At 47.9% G+C, this 24,892-nt stretch overlaps 1 protein-coding gene across 1 annotated transcript in view; it reads right to left on the reverse strand.

Annotated features, from left to right (window-relative positions):
• Window positions 1–10,848: 10,848 nt before the first annotated feature.
• The window catches only part of MED13L (mediator complex subunit 13L), a 92,897-nt gene continuing 78,853 nt past the window's right edge, over window positions 10,849–24,892 (reverse strand). Inside the window, 8 exon segments of the mRNA XM_029963293.1 lie at window positions 10,849–12,510; window positions 13,561–13,673; window positions 14,772–14,933; window positions 17,987–18,141; window positions 20,195–20,371; window positions 21,382–21,540; window positions 22,639–22,781; window positions 23,228–23,451. Of these exon segments, the coding sequence (XP_029819153.1) occupies window positions 12,378–12,510; window positions 13,561–13,673; window positions 14,772–14,933; window positions 17,987–18,141; window positions 20,195–20,371; window positions 21,382–21,540; window positions 22,639–22,781; window positions 23,228–23,451 (1,266 nt within the window). The 3' untranslated portion in view covers window positions 10,849–12,377.

Raw genomic sequence — 24,892 nt, forward strand, 5'->3', positions numbered from 1 at the left:
TAAAACAACCCAACACAAACCTGACCACATTCACAGCCAAATTCCAACCTAACCTGTGCAGCCAGAGAACTGCAACCCAACCAGAACAAGCACATGTCCTCAAAACAGCCAACACCAGGCAAAAAAACCCAGCAGCTTGCCAGGAAACATCTTTATCTGCACATGTGCTTCCAAATAAAGACACGAAATAAACCGAACCACCAGGGAGCACAGCAGAAAAAAACACCAACACAGCAACACATACACAAAGAGTTTATCATTACAAAAGAAGTCCTCTTACCTTGCAGACTTCTGTAGGTAGAGAGTGACCCCAGGGATTGGTAACAGCTCCTGAAACAGCTTCAAAACCTCCAAACATCTTTTCAAAAAAAACAACCAAACAAAAAAACCCACAGGCTCTCCATGAAGGTCTTATATAGGGCTTCTGTAGGTAGGAAGGAGGGCGGGTGGGTGCATCTCTATCACCTGTGGGGACCTGGAAGGCTGCTGGGATTGGTCAGCAGGAGACACAGGTGGGAATTCAGGGCTGGCCGAGGGCAGAGACAGGTGAAAGCACTGAATTAATCAAGTTCTGTAAGGAGAAAATTGAATAACTGAAGGGGGACGAGCTTTGCCCTCATGGGGCTGGTTTACTATGGCAGCCTGTCCACACTGTGCCAGCAGTCCAGGACCCCTTGGGAAGGCCCAGGATACCTGCTGGTTGTGGAGTTATGGGAAGTCTTCCAAGAGTACCAAAAATGGCTTCTTGCTTTCCTGTAAAATGCAAGATTCTTAAAAGTTGACATTAAGACACTTTGAATCCCAGAATGGTTTGGGTTGGAAGGGACCTTAAAGATCATCTCATCCCACCCCCTGCCATGGGCAGGGACACCTTCCACTAGCCCAGGTTGCTCCAAGCCCCGTCCACCCTGGCCTTGGACACTTCCAGGGATCCAGGGGCAGCCACAGCTTCTCTGGGCAACCTGTGCCAGGGCCTCCCCACCCTCCCAGCCAGGAATTCCTTCCCAATCTCCCATCTCTCCCTGCCCTCTGGCAGTGAGAAGCCATTCCCTGTGTCCTGCCTCCATCCCTTGTCCCCAGTACCCTTCCAGCTTCTCCTGGAGCCGCCTTCAGGCCCTGCAGGCGGCTTCATGCTCTCCTGGAGCCTTCTCTTCTCCAGGTGAACCCCCCCAGCTCTCCCAGCCTGGCTCCAGAGCAGAGAGGCTCCAGCCCTCTGATAATCTTCATGGAATATCCCAAAACAATATAGGACTTCTAATTTCCCTTCACTGAAGTTTAAAGTTTCCAGATAGATCAAAGGAGGAAGCTTGTTCGTCCCCAGACCTTGAAAGACTCATATTTATATAATGGCACTTGTGCCTCCTGAATGGCTTTGTATGTAGCCCAACATAATTTCAATTACTGTTGGGTTTTTTTTAGCTGTGTCTTAGAATTTTGTATAGACTGGAGGGTTCTACATGGCCTGGTGACAGATAACAGCTCACCTGTGGTACTGCAGTGCACACACACTTCAGTGGTATAGACTTGCTAGAGGGAAGTTGTGCCTGAGTTCCCTCACACAATGAATTAAAACCTCCAGAAGATGAAGGAGAAGGAGCTAAACCCAACCCTGACTGTTTCTATCAAGCTTTAAAAAAAACAATTCATAGAGCAACAGATTCTTTACAAATATTTTGATCACTCCCTGAAAGAAAAACATGCAACTTTTTTCTTCGTAGGGGGACTGAAAGGAGTGGTTTGTTGACTTCTGTGTGATGCTTTGAACTCTGTAGTTTGGTGACCTTGTGAAATGTTAGGTGATGGTGTCTGAAGTACAGATTTTCAACCCAAAGCAGGGCAGTCTACCCAGCCTGGAGCATTGGCTGCCTCGTAGCTGAAGGGAACCATCACCTCTCAGTTGGGACCAGTAGCTCAGAGGTGTTTCTTGGGCAGCTGCATTTTAGCTTGAGCTGTATTCCCTGCCTTCTCCAGCTCCTGGCTGAATTCAGAGTTTCAGACAACAAGAAGACAATACTTTGAGGCCATTTCTTTCTCCACAGCAGCAGATCCTCTCCCAGCACTGCTTTGCTGCCCCAGCAGGCTCTGTGAGATCCCCTTACTCTGACCTTCCCCGGCCCTGAAAATCCAAGCCCCGGCTTCGCTCAAGTTGTAATCCTGAGCTGCAGATAAACTTCTCCTTTGGCTGGGAGCAGCCAGGGCTGTGTGCTGTGACCAGCTGGGTGAAACCTTACACATTTGGGTGCAGTTGTTTGCTGTGATGGAGCTGATCCTACACGAGCAGCTCCCTCCTCACCACCCACCCGGACACACGCGCTCCCCTCAGCACTAAGGAAGGCAGCTCCTCTGGCACAGTGCCTGTGTTTGGGGCTTCACTCTGACATGTCATAGCCTCACACATTGCTGGGAAGGTGTTGGAAAGGCACCACAGCCTCTCTCAGAGCGGTGCTCTTTAAACTTTCTACTGATTAGGGGCCTTTTAGCACTCAGCTGGCTTTTCCTAATGGATTTTTCCTTTTCATTGAGACCATTTTTTTTTTGCAGGCGTTGCCAAAGTAAACAGTCAAGGATGGCTATTTGGAAAGCAGGGGAGAGAAGAAAGGGGCAGAGCATCAGAACTGGTCCAAATGTGTCCAGACAAGCACTATACATCAATTGATATGTGCTGAGGGCCAAGTCCTGCCAGAGTTAAAATCTCTGGGAAAAGGAGTCCATTAGTTGAGAGACAGGCACAACAGATACAACTGCAAGGTCTTCTCTTGGATCAAAGGATGCCATGCCTGAATTCTGGAGCCTTTAGGGGGAGCGGGGTGTGAGCTTGGCATTAATCAGCCCCCTTCTGATTTATTTCCAAAGTCTTGAAGTCAGAGGAGGTGTTTGAGTAACTCCAGCCTCACAGAGTTCAAGCATATCAGTCCTTCGCTGCCCTGAAGGAGATAATTCAGCCTTCAGCCACCCTGCTGTGTGGGAACTTATCAGGCACCATCCCAAATGAAACCTCCTCTGCACTGCTCTGCTCAGTGGAAACCCCACATCTCTGGAGAAGTGCAGGATGTGGTCCAGGCCAGTGAGGAGAACTGGGCACGGTGTCCTGTTCCCAGCTGGGTTGGTGTGCCTGGTGCAGGCCCTGAATGCCCTGAGATGTGCATTACAGATGTGATGCATTTATGGCCTGCAGTTTTTATCAGTCAGGCAGGGCCAGGGCCTGGGACTCTGAAAAAAATTGTCCTAAATTTTACAGTTCCTTCCCTGATGCCTTGACACAAAGTATGACAGGAACAAAGCAGAGCTTTTGTATAGGAATGTCTTCCTTCCCCATCCCATCTCTGCACTGATTTGCTCCTCAGTCCAGCCAGCTGCTGAATGTCTGCTCTTCTGCTTCCTCCTCAGATTAACTGCAAGAGTTCAGTTTTCCCCTTCAGCTGGGACTTGCTCCTTGCTGGAAGCTTCACCCTTGTTTCACCTTGCAAAGCAGTGAGGGGTCACCTGGCTCCTGCTGGTCAAAGATGAGCGAGGTCCCTTTGCAAAGGGATGTTCTCCTCTGCAGAGCAGAATCCAAGGACAGAGGTTGGGCTGCTGGCAGCCAGACCTGATCAGATGTCTCCAGTGCTCAGGACTCCTGCAGGGCTCCTCTCCTCACAGCAGAGTCTCCCAAATGTCCAGGGACAGGCTCTCATGAGACTTTGATCCATGCCAGGGATGGATTCCAGATGGATACTCCCCCAGCCTTGGCCCACAGGCATGTTTCACACAGCATTGATGGGGTGTTAACGATGCTACAATTTCAGCCAAGCTCCTCGGACAGGCTGGGTCGGGAATGAGGAGAGCAGCTCGTTAATAAAAACCTGCTGGGCCCCAGCACTGTTACCTGCAGCACAGCCAGAGGAGCCCTCGGTGCACCTGGGAGGAGGAGGTGAAGGTGCTGGCCCTGCCTGTCACCAACCTGCCATTTCTGGCAGGGAAGTTCTGGGCAGTGTGCAAGTGCTGACTCCATCCCATGTGTTCCAGAGGGGATTTGTCACCAGGAGCTGTGTCCTGAGGTGAGAGGACATGGGAAAAGCAGAACAGGGCTGGGCTTGGGCTGCTTCAGTGGCATCACCACACGCCTGCTCTGCTCATTTTTGGCTCAGACATCCCACTTTCCCACTTCCTTTTTGCTGGAGTGAATGGTGCTGACCTGTTTAGTCTTTTTTGTTATGGGTATTCCATGTCTTCAATCATATTTTGTCATCCTTCTCTGTACCTTTGCAGTTCTGTTCCACCCTGCCTGTGCCTGGATGGGCCCAGGGAAGCTGGGTGTGTGCAGTGGCTTGACTGTGATTCCTGGTTTACTCTTTTTCTCTCTCTCTATGTCCTCACAGTTAATTTTTCAAAGGCATTGTGCTATTTTTATTCATGGAAATACCTACAGCAACTATGAGATCTTTTGAATGTTACATCCTAACTTATCTCAGGATAAATTTATCTTAGGATATCTTAGGATATCTCAGTTTAGAGGCAGTTCCACATCTATGTGTTTGGCATCATTTTCTTTAAGTATTTTGTGCGTCACTATGAATTCCTTCTGACATTTTATTGGCCAGTTCTGCAACATTCTGGGATCTCTGTAAGTCTTTGCTGGAAGTTTTAGCTTTCATTGTCCTGGATAATATTTTATCACCTTGACCAAAGTTTGCAAACTAATGCTCTGCATTCTGCTGAGAGTCTTTCCCTTACGATGAACCAGAGCTCCAGACAATGTGTCAGTGCCATTAATTGTTACACAGACAAGGGGAGCAGCAAAGCCAAAGATTTGCCTAAAATCACACATCAGTTTGGGCAGGTTTAGAATTGGAGTTCAGCTCTTTCCTCTCCACCCAATCCCTTTAACGTGCCTTCCTTACTTGCTTATTAAATCTGGAGCTGTTGTTCTGTATAACTGCACCCTTAATAACTGCAAACCCATTGCTGAGGAGGCTGAAGGGCTGGAGAGTGGCTGCCCAGCAAATTGGAACAGCAGCTCCATTCCAGAAGTGCTTGGCCCGGGGCACTCCGAGGTTATGCATTAACACAGTGCCAGTGCCCCTCACCCCCCGGGCACCCCGGGCTGCCAGTGTCACAGGAACAGGGAACCGGGCTGGAGAGGCTGCACCTGTGACAGGGGTCACCCCACATCCCCCTCACCCCTGATCAAGAATCTGCAGCAAAGGGTTTGTGCTCTCCGTGGACTCAGCCATCCAAACTGCCTTAATAACTGAGCAAAGCACAGATATTCTGGGAAAATGAGTGTCTACGTTCTCTTGGCTTCTGGCTGAAATTGTTCAGGGAGGGGAGGTGCTGTGCTTGTGGAAAGGGTGTTGGATGAGCACTCGAGTGGGATATTTCTTTACATAAAAGCAACGTTTCACCAGCAGAAAGGCCCAACTTAAAAAACCAAGTAGCAACACGAAGTGCAAAGGGCACACAAGTGCTGGGGGGATCTGCAGCTCCACTGCTGACGGGTGTCCTCTGTCCCTGCTGCAGCAGAGAACGGGGCCCTTGGTGGCCAGCCCCACGCTGAAGTACGAGTTGTTTTCCACTTGGGCTCCCTGTTTTTATGGCTAAAGTCACCCTGAGGCCGGGCTGAGCGCTGCTGTTGCGTGTCCCCGCGCAGGTCCCTCTCCCTTCCCTCTCTCCCGGGTGCAGCAGGTGTGTCCCTGCACCGGACACACGCTCCAGCCGCTGAAGGGGGAAACAAAAACCAGCGCGATTACCGGGAACTCCCAAACGCTGCCGAACCCGGCGGCTCGGGGACCTGCTCCAGCCCCCTCTTTTAGCACTTCCACGGGCCATTACCCTGCCGGGATTAACAATCCCTGCCCTGCCATCCGCACCTTCCCCCTCACCTGCCTCCCCGGCGTGTCCTGTCCCCAGGCACCAATGAAATGACCCCCGCCGCTGATTACAAGAGGGGTGGAGGCTTTGACCGCTGAACCCACACCTGCTCGCGTGGTTGACCTTTAATGGTCCAGCCCTGGAGCTTGTGAGCGCTTTAATTTGGGTTTTTTAAAAGCCCGGTCTAGGAAGAAGCTGGAGTTTCATTTGCCATCAAAACGTGACCCCTGCTGGAAGACCAGGGATGTGGCTTCTGGTTATCCATGAGGACAGTCCCGCAGAGGTGGCATAGATGTGATTAAGGTGACATGTCACAGCTGCCACTGACCGTATAACTGAAAAAAAGGTTGGCTTAAAAAGAATTCTTACAGTATTCACCCAGCTGAAAGGGCAAAAACTCTTGCTTTGGGATTTTTTCATCAGTGGGATTGGGTTTTACAGAATTACAGGAACCTGTGAGGTTTTCCTGCAGGGCTGTGTGATCCTTTTTTAATGGGGATTCTCTTGGCAGGAAGTTCTCAAAACACTCCCAGTAGCAGCAATGCATTTGAGGATGTAGTTTGTTCCCAGACTCAGACCAGCCTGACATTTTCCCAATGGCAAAATATTTAAATAAAAACAAAGAGAGCGTCAGGCTGGTAGGAGTTTTTTTAAACATACATCCAATTTACTGTGTAAGGAAAATAAATTCGGTTTGTGAAGGCCCCAGGCCTGCCCTGGCTGCCATGTGGGCTGTGTCAGCTCTCTGCTGGCCTCTCTGTGTCCCCTAAAAGGACCCAGCTGGATGAGCATCCCTGCCTGGGAAGGAGCTGATGGTGCTCTGTAGATGGCAAAGATCCTGCAGGAGCAGGTCTGTCTGGAGTGGAATGTCTGTCCCACAGCAAAAGGGGTGTGTGAGGCAGGAAAGACCCTCAGTTCCTGGGCTGGGAAGGCAGAGGAGGTGGCTGGGTACCAGAGGGTGGGTTCAGAACTCAAAGGAGAGCCTGGCTTTGGGGCCTAGGCTCTGTGGAGCAAACAGGGAATTCTGGCAGGTGTTGCAGGACCATGAAAGACATTCTTGTAGGAAGAGTTCCCAGCAGTTCCATGTCCCTGCTGCAAAGGGGCCCTCGGGGGAGCTTTTTAAAATCCTAATTCTGAAAGGTTTCACTAAGCAAAAAAAAAGCTCATGTTTATCAGATAAACCAGCATGTATTCTATGGTTTTAGCTTCTGTGAGCTCTCTTGGGTATGCTCATCCCTGGTTACACTGTCTGGAAGCAGAGGCAGAGCTGCCACACATGGAATGGTCTCAGCCTGGAGCAGGGCTCAGGTGGGGTCTTACCCATGAACAGCTCAGGGCAGCCTGAATTCGGAGCTGGCCTCACACCCAGACTGGTGTCACCTTCTCCCAGGCCTTTGAAGGGTATTTCAGGTTTCAGCAGAACAGCCCTGAGGTTTCCATGTCCCCTGGGAAGCCCCCTGGGACTCCTGCCTTGATGCCTGGTCAGGGAACAGCCAGTGGAGCACAAACCAGGGGCTGCCACAGAAACCTTGGGCTGAGGGTTGAGGGTCAGTGTCAAAATAGGGAAGTGGAAACAGCACAATTTTATAAATCCTGCTTTGTTGTTAGAGACCAAAGACTTCCTGTTTGGGGATCTCAGGGCTGTTTCCATTTCCACTGCAAATGGGGAGAGACTGGCCATAAACCTCATGTTTACTTCATGATTTCTGCTGCTTTCTACATGTGCTGAAATGGTTTTCAGGTGGCCACAACATTTTGTCAAAAATAGAAATGGCAGCTGAGAGAGGAAAAGCAGTTTAATGTCAGCCTGATCTTTAAAAACATTTTCTTTATTGGTATTGAAGGGCCCATCACCACAGTACTGTGCCCAGTGTCATAAATATTCCATTATTCTTATGAATCAACTGAGATTTCAGTGTTTTCAGTTCTTCCTTACAGTCCTCATGGAACATTTAGTCTGTAGTTTTGTCTTTAAAGCCAATAAATTAGCCACAAAGTAATCTCCATTTAACCAGTGCAGCGATTCCAGGTACCCACAGCACTCACAGGGGAAGACCAAAGTGCTGCTGTTCTGTGGGAACTTACACAAGGGAATTGCACAGTGTCATTAAGTACCAGAATTTACCAAAAGGAAAGTGGACTAAAAGATACAAACTTGAAAGTTAAAAAAAAAAAAAAAAAAAAAGGAAAAATCTTAGGGAGTATTGTGTAACTGTCTGAATTCAGAAATAAGATGCACCAGAATTCAAGTGGACTGGAATTAACAGCTACAGAGGAAATCCCAAACCCACGGAACAGAGTGGCAATTCCTGCACCCAGTCACTGGATGCACCTGTGGGCTCCAGCTCCTCATGGAAAAGGAGTTCTTTTAGGATACTCTGCAAGGGAGGGAGCTGGGAAGAGCAGCTGGAAAGGAATTTGGGTCTGCAGAAACTCCCTCAGCCAGCACTGGTGTAAGAGAAGGCTCCGTCCTGCATCCCAGGATGGCCACAGCTGGATCCTTCCTTAATCCTGGGATGGCCACAGCTGGATCCCCCCACATCCCTGTATGGTCACAGCTGGATCCCTCCTGCATCCCAGGATGGTCACAGCTGGATCCCTCCTTAATCCTGGGATGGTCACAGCTGGATCCCTCCTGCATCCCGGGATGGCCACAGCTGGATCCCTCCTTAATCCCAGGATGGCCACAGCTGGATCCCTCCTGCATCCCAGGATGGTCACAGCTGGATCCCCCCACATCCCAGGATGGCCACAGCTGGATCCCTCCTGCATCCTGGGACAGCCACAGCTGGGGGGTGGCACCACGATTAAGGATGGAAAGGGAAAAATTTCAGACTATTTAAAATGTGCTTAGGAAGGTCACAGGTTTTCACTTCTTGAAGTACAGAAAATGAGACCTTATCTGAAGGTTCAGCCCTAAGTTTTTCCCAAAACTATTCCTGTGGGAGCTGAACGTGGAACAGGCCTCTGGTCCCGTTTAGGAGCAGCCCTGGGGGCTCTGGTTGTTCACTGAGTGTTATTTTTGCCTGTCTGTAAACCGAAAGTGTCCTGGTCTGAAGGGACCTCCTGGGTCCAGCAGTCCAAGCAGGCCCTGCCCAGAGCAGGCACAATCATCCCAGAATCCCAGAGCATCCAGAGCTGGAAGGGACCCACAAGGATCACCCAGCCCAGCCCCTGGCCCTGCACAGACACCCCAAGAACTGCTGCTCAGTGATGGCTCCACTGAGTCTTCAGCTCCTCCAGGATGGGATTCCACAGCTTTGCTGGGAACAGGGGGTGGGGCTGATGCTGGGAATGTCCTGGAGCCACCCTGTCCCTGTCCCTGTCCCTGTCCCTGGGCAGGGAGGGGGCCCAGCCAGGCCCCTTGTGCCACTGCCACCTCCTGTCAGACTCACCTGCAGCACAGAGAATTCCTCCTGTGTTTGGAATTGCTCATGGAAAGGCTGGATTATCCCAGGCTGCTCCCACCCACCCCCTCGGGCAGGATTTTACTGCTCATCTCAGCACTGACACCGAATTTAAACATTTAACTGAAACATTTCATCCCAGCTCCATTCCTGTCCCACGGATCTGCACCTTGCCAGGGAATGCTGAAACCTCCGAGCTCAGAACCCCCCAAGAAGAAAACTCCACCAGCAGTTTCAGTAATTCAATAATTTATTCATCTAAAAAAGTGTGTAAAAGTATATAGCTCTCATCCACAAGGTATATATGAATGACATTTAAAATGGAGGTCTTTTATTATTATTGTTTCTTTTTATCAAAGTCTTTTTTCTTAGTGTATTGTACCAGCGATATACTGTAGATTTAAAATGAACTTCACATTTTTTTTTGTTTTCTTTCAAATTGTCGGCTATATATAAAAGAAGCTCACTGCAAAATGCTCAGAGAAAAAAAAAAAACAACCAAAAAAAAAAAAAAAAATAAAAAAAAAAAAAAAAAAGAACTTCAGAACTCCCCAGAAATGTACAGCTTTTACATTTAAAAAAGGTTCTGAAATATACATACAAGCATGCTGGACATCCCCCCCCTCCCCTCCCGTCAGCCCAAACCACTGCCAGAAGAATTCTGAGTTAGGCATGATTTTCCAAAGTTAGAAATAAAAATTAAAAAAAAAAAAAAATTAAAAAAAAAAAAAAAAAGAAAAGAAAAAATAAAATAAGTTTCTTCACTCTGTAGGAAAGCCAGGGCTTGTACATTTCAGATTAATTCAGTAAAAAACTCACAAGTAAAATAATGCATATTTAAGGGAAATATTATACAGAACTTTTCACACTGAAGTACATAAGATTTTTTTCTTTAAAATCTATTGCCATTCATTTATTTTGCACAAAAACGTATAAATATGTCACCAGCTTCTCTTAACTTAAAAAAATTAAATAAAAGACACCAGATGAAAACTACTCCTTGCTGCCCTTTTTTTTTTTTTATTTCTAATTTTTGCTTAGAACCAGGTTTGTGGGGAAGAAACGCCCCTGGATAAAAACGGCCCATTTAAAAACAATAAACAAAATAATAATCCAAAGTTCAGATGAATCCTGGGAACAAATAACCCCCAAATGGTAAAAGATTACAAATGTCTACTTTACATTTTTTTCCTCCCCAAGTTAAATTTTTTTTTTTATACAAGTTTACAATCTTCATCTTTTTATGCTCTTCAAAAGGCCTTGAGAATTTTCTTTTCTGATTAAGAAAAAATAGTACTGCAATATTTTTAAAGTCAATTTTACACTGTACACATTAGATACAAATGGTTTGATATCAGATTTTTTTTTTTAACCTATACATTGCAAAGAGGATACGATACCCACGTGGAGGTGTGTGCAGAGAAGGAAATAATCCATTTACAGGCTCCTCCTCTGCCTCCACCTTCTCATTACACAAGCAATTCTTTTTTTTCTTTTTTTTTTTTAATTATTTTATAGAATTTGTTTTAAATGTTACATCATCTCAAGAAAAATACTTTTTAAAACCATAGAATTTTATTTTTTTTAAATTTTTTTTTTTTTTAATTATTATTATTATTATTATTATTTTTAACCAGAACACACGAAAAGTCTTTTTTTGGAAGAACTTTTTTTTCAAACTCGGTGGTTTTTTGTTGTTTTTTTTTTTTTTTTCTCCCTGGACAGGTCAGAAGGTCACTCAGCCTGACCAAAGTGACCCAACCCCTGCCCAGTGCCCCCCCAAACACGAGGAAAAGGGGCTGGAAGTCCCCAACCCCTCAGAGCCTGGGATGAAGGAGCCATAAAAACCCTCCCCACCATCCCACTGCTTTGCCACCACGGTTGGTGTCGCTTTTTCAAGTACTAATTTAACCATACAACTTCTTGCTTGTCTGTTTGTTTGTTTAAAAATTATTTCTTTGAAATAATATTCCTATAGTCAGACAAAAATACACCAGGTTTGCAACTGATTTAGTGTAAACAAAAAAACAAATCGTATTTTTGGATATGTACATTGGACGAGTGTGCCCAGAATTCAAGGGCGACCTGGCTTGCAGTAAATAGCTTTCTGGCATCACTGAATTTATTGGAAATATATCTCAATCAGAGCTCTATGATAGATTCATTTACCACTTTCCACTCGCCCTCACACTGGGCTTTAAAGTATTTTTCCTCCCTACCTCTCTCTCACTCTTCTCCCTTAGGTAGTGTTTTCCTTCATTGAACACTGGCCATTCCTTGCTTTAACCAGGCTAAACCCAGGTGAGAATTCCTGAAAATGCAATATATCCTTCCCTTCCCAGCTTGGACATGAACTGTGAAGAGCTTCACTTTTGATTTCTGGGGCAGAAGAGTGAGAGGTCTGTAGATAAATAACCCCACAGTGGAACGGAGCTGGATTTTGAAGATATTCTACTGTTCCTGGTCCTTTATAACTTAATCCCTCCCCTCCCCAAACCTAAAAATAAATAAAGTATCTCCAGACCATTCATATCTACATGGACAGGTAACAAATGCATGCATTCATCCCGATCCACTCTGACAGGAACTCCAGGTAGACAGAAAACTCCAATATTTATACGAGACTACAGCTGTGTGGTTTTGTGGTCGTGGTTTTTTTTTTTCCTCCTGCAAAGTCCCAGTTTACGAAGATCAAACAACAAAACACCCCAGCTGGTCACCACGAGGTGGTTTTGCTGGCAGGGCCGAGCCTGCTCTCGGTTGTGCATCAGTTCCTAATGCAAAACAAAAGATCCTGTAGTCTTCCTTAAAAAAATAAAATAGTAAAAAAAAAATAATCACACACCGACCAGTAGTTACTGGGCCACCAAACTAACACTGGCTTGAGGTTACTCTGTGTTCACTGTTCTTGGATGTTCCCAGATTTTGGACTGAAGCTGCCGGAGGTGCCGATGGGGGTTCAGTTCCGAGCACTGCGGGATCCCCGTGCGCTGTGGGGGGACAGAGGCACAGCACGGGACTGGGCTGAAGAGGAGCGGAACCGTGGGCTCTGCGGGCTGTGGCACGTCTGTCAGGCCGAGGGGGGCCGAAGCCAGAGGAAGAAGAAGTGCTTTGTGTCCCTCAGAGGATGTTCATGATGGCGTTGTAGAGCTGGGTGAGCACCACGAAGTGCACGGGCAGGCAGGAGCTGCGGTCCTGGGTGGCCGGGTTACACGTGAGCCAGGACAGCGCGTTGTACTGCTCCAGCACGAACCTGGGGGCACACAGCACTGCTCAGCCCGGCCACACCGACCCACAGGGGGCTCTGACAGCACTGCCAGGGGGGTGGCAAAGCAGGGACCTCACTGGGAAGCAGGGGAAGCAGAGTTTTCCGTTTTGCAACGTCTGAACTGGAACCAAACTGGAATGCAGGGCCTCCCCAGCTAGAGAGGGTGGACTCAAAGAGGTTCCAAGGCCACTGTCTTCAAAGCCCTGAGGCTTGAGCACCTCTAAGGTGTTCCACAGCCTCTCTGGGCAACCTGTGCCAGTTTTTGATCACCCTGTTCCTGGGATCCTGTGTCTGATTAGACTTTCTCCTCTTGTAACTTACATTGCATCTCATCCCCTCCCTATGCACTCACTGCATCCTCAGTACCCCAAGACAGCTTTGAGAGCTCAGTCCTCTAAGAGGGTGCAAATTCAGATCTTCTGGAATAATACACCACCAGTTTCCCAAATTAGATTACTCTTCCTGCTCCCTGTTGATACTCTGTTTGCTCCCTGGTGTGTCCTGCACTGTGTGCTCTCACAACACAGACCTGGAGGCAAACAGGCCTCTGGTTATCCTGAACAACCCAGCATCCTCTCTGCATTAATTCAGGAGCAATGTCTCCATTACATCCCAATTCCTACAGTAGTGGTATCAGGAGGGTACTTCTATCTCCTATAAATCCATTTGGTTGGGTGAGTAAAAATAATCACTGGCACAGCCCAGATTGGACCCTGAGTGAACAGGACAATCTGTGGGAGGCAAACCAAGGTGTCTCCTTGGTGAGGCTGAGCTGCCTCTGAGTTTCCTTTGGATTGTTGTGTATAGGGGTAGGAAACCCACTGAATTCCCCCTCAAAGCCCTGCCCTGGGGGGGAAGGAGACAGCAGCTGGAGCAGATGCTCCACTGCCCACAGACACATGTAGGGCACAGCACAGTTATAAACTGCTGATAAAACCCACAAATAACTTTGCCAGGTTGGAAAGATCCCTCTGAAACCCCTGAAGTCAGTGCCCAAACCTTTAGGGAGGAAGTGCAGAACCTAAAAGGTGTTACCTCAAGACATCTGATGTAGTTTTAGAGTCAAGGGGGTGAGGAACTCGCTGAGAATTTCTGGCAGGTAGGAGCTCGTCTGTCTGCGCTACAGAGATGTGGTGATGCAGTGAGGCCTGTGCAGAGGGAGAAAGCAAAAGTTAATCCTCATCTGGCAGGTTCTGCTCAAGATTCCCAGGGAACAGATCCATTCTGGATCACCTCAGGACAGCAGCAAGTTGGCAGTTCTGGGTTGGACACACCACAACCACGGGTATTTCCAAGTTAATGGTTACTTTTTAAATAAACTTTTCTTTTTGACTGGAATCAAGGATCTTTAAAAAAAGAACACTGAATTCTGTTCTGCATGTTAGTCAGGGAGGAAGAGATGAGGGGAACCCTTGGGCTGTGCCAGTGGTTCTTTTGGAGTTTCAGTAACAAACCACACTGAGTCTCCAGGCTCTCCCAGCAGCAGGCCATAAAAACATAAAACTTCATCTCTAGCTCCAAAACCAGGGTGGTTTATTTTTCATATTATTTTGACATCTCCCTTGTGTGGGTTTAAAGAAATGCACACTCTTGAGGGATGTGTGTCCGTAAAGGGCAGAGTGTGAGGCCCAAGGCTCTGTGTAAGGCCCAAGGCTCTATGTAGGGACCAAGGCTCTGTGTAAGGCCCAAGGCTCAGTATGAGGACCAAGGCTCAGGGGAAGGCCCAAGGCTCTATATAAGGTCCAAGGCTCTAGGTAGGGACCAAGGCTCTGTGTAAGGCCCAAGGCTCAGTGCTCTGCCCATGAGGTGCTGCCTGAGCCCCAGCCTGCCATGGTGACTGTGGGTCATTGCTCACATCAGCCCTGGAATGGCTTTGTTTGCCTGAGGAAAAAATTTAGTTAAGAAACTTCAAAAGATGTTTAAGATTTCTTAATTAAGCTGGGAGTGGATCAAAAAGAGGTATTAACTTTATCATTCTATATGTTGTTTGAATGTGATGCCACTCAGGACACATTTTCCCCCTGCTTTTCACCAGCTCACATTTTATGATTCATTCACACAAGAAGCTGCAGGGGACTGCCCAGGGCTCAGTGGATCTCCAGCAGCTGAACCAGGTCTGCTGTGGGCACCTCACAAGTTCTGGGGGGAGGTCTCAGGTTCACCCTGACACCACAGTCTCCAATGTGCAAACTCTACCAGCAGGGAAATAGCAATGGACAGCAAGTGCTCTGTGGAGCAGGACAGACCTTCAGGAAGAGGGGACACTGGTTCTGTGCCTGAGGGCAGGAGGACCAGAACCACTGTGGAAGGTTCTCAGCTTTGGCAGTCGACACGAAGTACCCCAGGGCCAGAGGCTGCTGCTTCAGCTCTTCAGGGGCTTCCCTGGACAGGAGACGTTCCCCTTGGCTCTGAAAGAGGAGTGGGAAAGGCAGCTCTGTTGGTTTAGGTCATTACATCCCACTCCAGTAACACTGGTTTTGTTTGCTAATTACTGTCTTATGATTAATGAGCCACCCTTTAGTCATTCAGGAATCTTGCTCTAAGTTGTCTAATCCCTTTTCCCCCCTGCAGTTGGTTCTCCAGGCTGATGCTCCAGCAGCACTGCAGATTCCCAAACAGCAACACCAACCTCCTGAACTGGATGGAGAACATGTGGAATTTGATGCTACAGAGTCACTCAGAGGTACTGAGCTCTGGCTGTGACTCTGAACAGCAACCTGAGTGCCCATGGAGAGCAGACCAGTGTGGGACTGGGCTTCAGAAACCCTCACAGGCTTTTCCTCTGCACATCCCACCAGCAGTCTGCACTGCACATCCTCCTGCCTCCAGCCCTGGAAGGATGTGCCACACTCCAGCGTGGGAGAACAGAGGATCTGCAGCTGGGTAAGGCTGGTTGTGTTGCTTTTCCAGGGAGTTGCAGTGATGGCTTTGGAAAAAACTGCTGCACTTCTGCTCCTGGCTCTGGCCCCTTGCACAGCAGTTACTGTGCTTGGATTACATTTGTATTGCCAGGCAGGGGAAGAGAGAGGAAAATATGTCCTGCTTTTGCACTTATGTCACTTTATTCATTTATATATAGACTCCATCTTTGCAGTGTTAGTTACTCACGTTGTTTTATATGGACCAAAGAGTTACTTGGAGAGGAGAGAGTTAAACAAGAAATGGGCTGTAAAACTAATTTCTTCAGACTCTGAGTCGCTCCTTGTCAGCAAGTGTGGTTGTGATTCTATTTCTGTGCAGTAAAGCCCAGATGAACCTTTCCATACCATACCAGATGAGCCTTCCATTCCCAAGGCTGTGGGACAGCAGTGCTTGGTGGAAGCTGTCCTGTGTGTGTGTGTACACATATCCTGAGCTGTCATGATCCACAGGGATCTCCTGAGCTATCAGAAGGTGCCTGCCAGCCCACTCCACAGCATATTACTATTTTAAATGTGTTTGGAACACACACTTTGGAAACACTCTTTCTTATTTTACTTTCATTTCATAGAGGAAAAACCCAAAAGAAGCCTGCAAAGTGTTTTAGCTTGTAATTTATCCCTGCAGAACTGGGAGAGCAGCTCACTTAATCCATAAATACCTTTTATGTCAATAGGTTAAAAAAAAACCCTAAAATATTCCCCTGCACAGAAACCAGCTTAATCTCAAACCCTTCACTGCAGGTCCTGGTCAGGAATCCCAGGAAGGCAAGCATTCCATGGAGCCTGGAGCAGGCTCAGCCTGGCCTGGGCACAGCCATCAATTATGGGACACAGGGACAGGCCTGACCTCCCGCCCCACCAGGGGATGATCACACGCTGGGCTTGGTTAAAAACAGAATTACACTGCAATTACCAGCCCTGTGTTAATGGTTAATTTGAATTACTCTGTCCAGGTCTCTCCTGGCCATTAACTCCCAGGGCTGCTCCTGAGCAGCTCCATGGGGAGTGAGTCCTGTAAAGGTGTTTGTGGAAGTGCTACAGAACAGACCCTGCAGAGTGAACTGAGGAGAAGGAAGTGCCCTGAGTGAGGGGCTGGGATTTCTGGCTGCAGGGTTTGGTCACAGAACTCAGAACCTTTCATTTGCCCCCATCCCAGCCTGGAATAACCAGGGCCAGCCCCGTTCCTTACCTCTGGAGGAGGAGCTGCACCATCAGCACAAAGTGCTGTGGTCTGAGCTCACAAAACAGGGTCAGCACTCCTGAGGCTGAGGCAGGAGCCCCTTCTCCCTCACACTCTGTGCTCAGCTGCCACTGAGGCATTTGGCAGAGGCTGTCAGGAGAACACAGACAGGACACTGTCCTTCCAGGGGGTGACACTGCCACCACTTAGCCAGTGGTGTTCAGGGAGTGGGAGTTCCTGTCTCAGGACACTCCATCCACAGGTGGGAATGCTCTGGCACAGGCTGAATGAGCAGCACCAGTCAGGGGGAGTATCTGGGTTGGACCTACACCTCCTCTCAGTACCTGCTCTGCACTTCCTCTCCTGCCACATTTACAGTCTCCCCTGAGACTTCAAAGCCACCAGTGATAGTCCAGATCCACATCCAAAGAAATTATTCAGATCAAATAACCCAGAACTTTTAAATGCAGGGGGTTCTCTGTTTCTGGTATAAAAGTTGGGCTGTTTCTGTAATAAAATACTGTATTATTTAGTAAAGAAGTAATATGGTACTGCTTTTAATGTACTACTTTTGGAATAAAACTTCTCCAAAGGAAATTATGAAGCATCAAACTTCCACCTAATTGTGATGGAAACCATTTTAAGAGAACAGCTCAGTCTCACACAATTAAATGCAGGAGTGAGTGTTCCATTAAACCTGATCTAAGTTATGCAAAAGCTAATTCAAAAAAATACCTTGAATTACCACAAATAATTTGCATTTTAAGTGATCACTGATGTTGGAACTGACTTTATAAAAGCCACTTCAAACAAAAATTACTTACAAACACTATGTGCTCTGGGCTAAATATTCCTAAGAAAACAACATTTGCATAACCATCCAGCACCTGTGGAGTTTCCACGGGCAGGGTTTCATCACTGGGAGAATTATCTCCCTTCTTGCCTCCCAGAAATCCCTGGGAACAGGGCTGTCATTGCTTCCTTTCTCTCAGAAACTTGTCACTTTGTGCCAGGGACATTCTGAGTGATTGTCCAGAAAGGAATGGATGAGAACAGATTGGATTTGTGCAGGTCATCAGCTATGGCTCTGCCACACAGAAATAAAGCCTCTCTCTCCTCCTCCTCCTCTCTTCCTCTCAGTTACCTTGTACACCAACAATTAACATGGGAGATGCAAACACTGCAGAGCCCCTTCTCCAGCAGGACTGAACCAGCACCTTCAGTGTTAACCTGATTTTTGCTGGCTCTTGACCTAATTATGTGTGAGAACCTACAGGAAGAAGTGATTTTGTTGGAGGATTTGGGTCTTTCTTTGTGTTTCCTTTTAAGCAGCAGGTGCCCCCTGGTGCTCCAGCCTTACCCTGCTGTGATGGTAGTGAGATCCCACTCCAGTGCCAGATGGTGATCCAGGGGAAGGAACTGGGGAGGAATTTGGTGAAGAGTGAAGATTCCCTGTTATTAAAATTCTAATGTCATTGTCCATGTCATCTGGGAATGGGAGGTCAAACATGTCATCTGAAAAAGAAAAGAAAGGAAAATCATTTCCAACGTGCTGTACTCTCTTTTTTCCGAGACATTTTTGTAATTTATTACCATTCCCTTTAATTTATGATCATTCCCTTTTTTTCTCTTACATACTCTCCAGGTAGATGAAAGCAGAGATAAACACTTCACTGTTTAATCCTCAGAACCTTTGACTGCAACCACAGAGACTTGAAAGGGAAAGTTAGCAGAGGAGTGTTGAGATAATGAATCTGAGCAGTGGCTGTGCAGGGAACAGAAATCCTGCTGCACCAGCTCCAGCAAATCCAGGCTGAACTTTGGAACAGAGAAATGGGCACCTCTGCAGCTGCTCACAGAAACCCAGCAACAAACCCCTGAGATCCATTAAACAGAGCCCTGAGTGTCACCTGGGCAGGTGCTGCTCCTCAGCCCTTGGGAATGTTCATCCCAGCTCTGGGAACAGCCCTGGTAGCTCCCAGGGAACTGCCCCAGAGCCCCCGAGCAGCCAGGCTGCTCCCCCTCACGTGGACTTGGGGATTCTTTCACATGCTGCACCAGGATTCCCCCCAACACAGCTTTGCACATCCTATTCCCATCCCAGGAATCCCATCCAGCTGCATTATCCAGCTGGCTGGTTTAACCTGGGAAGGCTGAAGGGACAGGGAAGGGCTCTTTGCTGCTCTGAGAAGTGCATTCACTGCTCAGGCACTTGCACGTGGGTTACAATGCCATGAGTAAGTTATGGGAGGGAAGGATGAGGCACCAGAAACAAGGAATTACAGCCAGCACACTGTGGGCTAGAGGGGGATTTCCTACCCAGATTTCTCAGCAGGTAAGGATAAAGTGTATAATGACATTTAAAGTACGTTATAGGGGGTAGAAAGGGATAGTGGGAGCTGTCTAAATTAACTGGATTAATTAGAATTGCAACCAAATTTATATTAAAATATGAAGCCCTAAACAGAAGTCATGCATATCATAATAAATGACAATTTCTCCTGAAAAAGAGGAATTTACTCCACATAAAATGGAAAAGGATGTGTGTCCAGAACTAATTTCACCTGAAGTCCCAGTACTGAAACAGGCAGGTGGTTGTTTTCCTTCATCTCCTGAGGAGAACCTCTGGATTGCCAGGGCAGTGACTTAACTGAGGTTTATGAACTTGTGTCCTCCAGCCTCAGCAAACAAAGCAGAGCTCATGTCATGCTCTGCTTCACCTCCAAAGCATAAATGAGCTGCCTAATGGCATAGGAAGCAGCTTAATCATTAAGCAGGACAGAGTTAAGAAAATTAAATTTAACACCATTTTGGAAAAGGCCAGTCCTTGTACCTGACTCTAATTAGCATGTGCAGCACTAAAGGGCAGGTTAACCCAGGTTAATGTTTGTCAGCACAGCACTGGGGGGATCCCTCCAAGGGACAGGGATTGAGAGGGGCAACTTCCCTCCATGGGGCCCTCTGACATTCCAGCAGGAACAGATCAGAGCACACCCTTTCCTTAAAGCTGGGGGCCTGCCCTCCTCACTGAATACTCCTACTGTACCTGCTTGTAGGGACTCTTGGACTAAATTTCTTTGCAATCATTTAAAGGATTTGTGACAAAGCAGCAAAATGCTCATTCGATATCAAGTCTTAAGCAGAGTCTTGCTGGCACAAACTGCAGGGCTCAATGTGTGTGTAAAAGCACTCTGGGGGCATCAGGGAGTCTCAGGTTGGGCTACTTTACCTATTTTACAGGGAGATCAAAATTCTACGAGTGCCTCCTTCCTCTCAGCTCTGTGCACTGCTGGGAAACAAGCTGGTCTGACCCAGCCACAACAACCAGAAAAAGCATTGTCTAGTCTGTGCCACGGTTGGGCCACATCCCTTTGGGAATAAATCAGTGTGATTATCTGAAAGCAGACTCAGGGGGAGCACAGAGTGTTACCGTGTACCTACAAAGCCCTGTGTGGCTCACCCTGAGTCCAGCTGGGTGCTGTGGGCTCCGTGGGGGTGTTTATTCCCACTTGGTGCAGCTCTGCTGAGGTTCTGGAAAGGCCCCTCTCACCCCCCCAGTGCCACTCACCGTTTGTGGGGCTGAACCCATCCTCGTTGGGGTAATTTGCTGGTGCCACCTGGATGGTGGCAGAGGTTGGGAACACCAGGATGTGTGTGCAGGAGGCGTCCTGGGGGGTGTTGAGCTGGGACGACTGCAGGTTCAGCGCCGTGCTCCGGCCAAACACGGAGCCCATGGTGACAGCATCTGCCAGGGCACAGACAGCACAGACCTCAAGGTGCATCCCCTCCCAGATACATGGGCTGGGTTAGTCACAGTCCTGTCCATCCCACCTGGTTTGCAAGCTCATACACACATTTAAAGGGCCTGATCTTCAAAAGAATAAATTGTTGTAAGAGCTTAAAACTCCGATCACCAGTTGCACAGAGTGCTCAGCCCCACCATTCCTGTCATTCTGCTGCCCCTTGATCAAATATTTACTTGCTAAATGAGAAGTCAAATTGATTTTTCACACCCTCTATATAATTATGAAATATACCCCACTTTGGCTGATAAGTAAAAAGCCTCACTTGCCCTCTATTTTCTCATGTTACAAACCCTCTCCTTTAAGATTTTCAAAATATTCAACTTGGTAAGGAATTTTCAAGCTCAGTTAATTCTGTTCCATGTACTAATCTCTTCTTTCTAAGTGTGAAAAAGCCCAGAGTGGTTTGTAAGGATATGTTAAGGGGATGGCACCACATCCATTAAAAAGTATGTGCTTAGGTAATATAATAAGTAAAGGGAATCTCAATATTTAATTTGATTTCAACTTAACCCCGTGGGCTACTGCTATGAGTGAACTCTCTAAATAACTCCAGCACATGAGAAGGCAAGTGGGTTTACTCTTATTCCCCTTTCCAGAGGCTCCTTCTCTTTCCCACTGCAGACTCCTCCGAGGAGTTGGGAACATCACCTTCCAGCCCATAGGAATGGGGCTGCCTGGACCCAGGGGAAAGGTCAGCAGTTCAACAGTCATCTTGTCACTAAGAACCTTACACAATGTAGATTTTGAGGCATCAGTCTCCCCCCAGGAGCCTGCACTCCCAGGGTAGCATCTCTCCATGGTATTTTAGGGAATTCTGCTGGCCCAGCCTATTTTCTGCCCCACATTGCCACGCCAGTCCAGGCCCTCACAGCAATCCCAAGATTACTGTGCTGATGTGATGAGATCAAAGCCCAGATTCCCTGGCCTGGCAGCAGCTGGACAAACATACCTGGCATGACCACGAAGGAGCCCTGTGGCTCCATGGCGACCAGGCAGGCGCTGAGGATGGACGGGGAATCCGCCGCCGAGATGCCGCACATGCGGCAAACCTCCTTGAGCTGCTTGCTGATTGTCTGCAGGGAACACTCCCCCAGGAGGATGCTCCAGTCTGCAAGGAGAGAGCAGCATGGTAGGACAGAGGGAATGGGGAGCTGACAGAGCCAGCACTCCCCTGGGAACAGCAGAACACTCAGAACACTTTCATTTCCCCGGCCCCGAACTCCCCCGGAGTGTCTCCCCTGCACACCAGGGCTCTGGCCCTGCACACTGGGTGCTCAAACACTTCCTGCACTGTTTTATTTTGTTCTGTGGCAGTTTCCCTTTGTTCAGTAACTCTTTTTGCAAGATTTTTGTGTTTGTTTAGTGCTGTTTAAGCCGAGGAATCAGAGTTGAATCCTGTCTGTGTTTCTGTGTCACGATAACTGTTGATCAGAGCTTTCCTAAGGTGTGATGAGGTCCATGACTTGGAAGGACACTGCAGATCCTGCAGGGACTAATGTCAAAGCCAGGGTACAAACAGGCAAAGTGTTTGTGCAAACCAGTGCAGGAGTTCAGTGCCAGGGTGGGACTGCAGCCTGCTCCCCTGCAACCCATGCTGCTACAGCCCAGCAGACACCAGCTTGGAGGATCATGGTGATTTTTCTGCCAGGTACTTCACACTCACATCCACCTGGTGAAGGGGGCATTGGTTTGAAGACAACAACGGGGTGGGGGACAAAGGGAGAGGAAAGGCTTTGGCAGCCCTGGTGTAGATTATCATAAACTTCTGAGGAGACAGCCTGGCCAGGCTGGGTATCTGCCTTCCCAACAAGGTTTACCCTCAGTAAAGTCTATCACAATAAACAACAGCTTATCCTGTCTGTGACAGAACTTGGTGCATCTTGTTTAACTTGTTGTAAAGTCACTGTTTTAAGAAGCAGAGACAGGACTCTGGAAGGTTAAGCTAAATACACTCAATCTGATTCACTATGTGATGGCAGAGGGCAGGTGATGCAAAGCTGTGAGGAATGGCTGAGTCCCCACCCCTGGAGTGCTCAAAAGCCCTGTGGATGTGACACTTGAGCATTTGGGACACTGGTGGCCTTGGAAGTGCTGGGGGAACAGCTGGACTCGATGATCTCAGAGGGCTTTTCCAACCCAAAGGATGCTCTGGTTCTGTGATGATCACTCTCAGTGTTTTAGTTTCCCAGGTCAGTTCTGAGCCCACCTTTCAGCTCCCCGTGGCCCAGCCGGCCCAGCCGACCGATGACGACCCTCCAGGGCAGGGATGTCATCTGGACAATTCCAATGCACCATTCCCAGAGCTTCTGCAGCCCGATCTTCCGGGCAGACAGCTTGCTCCTCCTCGACCTGCACGTTGAGGAAGGGAAAAAAACAGTGAGAAGAGAATCAGGGACAAGGTTTCTGTTCTCTGTAATTCTGTCACTGCTTACCCTCGGAGGAGTTGTTACAGTTCTGTGCAATCTCTAACAATTTTACTGCTCATAATAGGAAAAAACCATGTGTGTGCTTCCAGTACTGTTGCTGCAGTGACACACAAGAGGTGTCAAACTGCTGAGCCACACACCAGGTGTTCCTAAAGGTAAGAGTTGCAGGTAAAACAGTTGTAAAACAAGCTGTAAAACAACTGTGACTCAGCAACTTCTTCCTCTGCAGATCCTGAATTATCAGAGTGCCGACTGAAATTATCACTGTGACACTATCACGACCTCTTAGCAGGAAATAGGGCTGGAAGGGATGAGTGTGGGGGGTGCCAATGTGACAGAGGTGCCAGGGCCAGCCAGGGCCAGCAGTACCTGCTGGGCACGTCGATGTTGACGATGCAGGTCTCCAGCAGCTCCCCGTGCAGGTCGGTGCAGGACGCCAGGAGCCAGCGCTGGTCGTGGGACAGGCAGTACCCCACAAACAGCACGTTGTACTTCTGACTGGCCTCCCCAAAGGTCTCTCCCAGCTCTGTCTGCTTGTCTTTGATGGGTGCCAGGATGAAAGGAGGTGAGTACACCTGGATGGGGCTGGGCCTCTGCAACAGAGAGCACGTGATTGTCAGCAGACAGATCAGAAAGTATTTCTCACAAGAAACACTGGCAGTGAGTACAGAGAGAGGAGAGTGTGAAACAGTAAATAAGTTCAAGGCATTCCTAGTCAAGAGAGAGATTGGGGAAAGGGAGGTTATAGATAATTCATTGCTGTAGTTAAAGCTGATGCATTCAAACCTTATCTAAAGACTTCTTTTTATGTACAGGTATGAAACCAGTCCTTGGACCAGCCTCTGACACAGGCAGGAGTTTAAACCTCCTCAGCTGTCAGATGCTCCTGTTCCTTAACCATCTTTGAGGCCCTTGGCTGGATTTGCTCCATGTTTGTTGTTCTGAGGAGCCCAGAGCCAGAGGAGAGGAGAACCAGCACCTCCCCAGCACAGCCCCACTGCCCCTGCCCTGCTCCAAGGGCACAGGGCTGGCTCACACCCACCGTGTCCAACAGGACCTCCAGGTCTCCTTCTGCAAAGCTGCTTCCCACATGGTCCCCACAAAGCCATCTTTGCTCTCTAACTCCTCTGTGGAGAACAAATGTGATGGGCCTGACCAGACATGCTCCATAATTAAGAAATAGTCAGGGTGTTTTCTTAATTTTTCAGCAAAGTTTGGGAGTCTGCAGTGCAGACTGAGAGTAGAGATTTGATTAATTAATTGTGCTAAATGCAAGTGGCTCATGAAAACATTTTCCCTTTTTTTTGCTGTCTTTTGCATCTTCAGGAAATTAAACATGAAATGCAAAGTGCAAGTTAATCAGCTCAGAGGAAATGTAAGGGATGGTGTTTTCTCAGCGACAGGAAGGGATGTCCAGTGTTTCTGCTCCTGTCCCTTCCTGAAAGAACCATCCCAGCCTGGCAGGAGTGGAACTATCCCAACCTGGCAGGAGAGCAGGAGCATCAGTTCAAGGGAGGGAGATGCTCAGAGGAGTCTTGCAATTTTTTTACCCTTCCCCTCACACCTAAATAGCTTCAAGTGTGACTGTTGTAACCTGCTGTAAATCCACCCTGCTGGACAGACACCTCTGAGGGAAGCAGAGGAGGGACTGTGAAAGGGAGGTGCCTGAGGTCAGGCTGCTCTCAGGAACTCCCAGTGAGACACTATGGATTCCTGTGAGCAGCAGAATGTGCCAGTAGGCTGGGTCTGTGATGATTCTGCAAGTAGGCTTCAAACCCAACAAGCAGGCCTTTATCCCAAGGTAAGTTGAAGTGTTTACTGTCTATTAAACCTAAATAAAATATCCATTGTTATCCTTCAAAGAATGCAAAACATTCATAGAAAGTAGGATGGATTATCCTTCTTTTGAAATCCCTGAAATTCCAGAAACGAGGCTTGAATATTTACACTTTAAAAAAACAGATGAAAGACAAGCCCATGGAAAGAGGGGGATTTCTCCATTACCTCAGGGAATTAATATACCATCTGTAATTA

The sequence above is a fragment of the Manacus vitellinus genome, unplaced genomic scaffold (genome assembly GCF_001715985.3).
Source record: "Manacus vitellinus isolate BGI_N305 unplaced genomic scaffold, ASM171598v3 scaffold_58_pilon, whole genome shotgun sequence".
NCBI classification, from domain to species: Eukaryota; Metazoa; Chordata; class Aves; order Passeriformes; family Pipridae; genus Manacus; species Manacus vitellinus.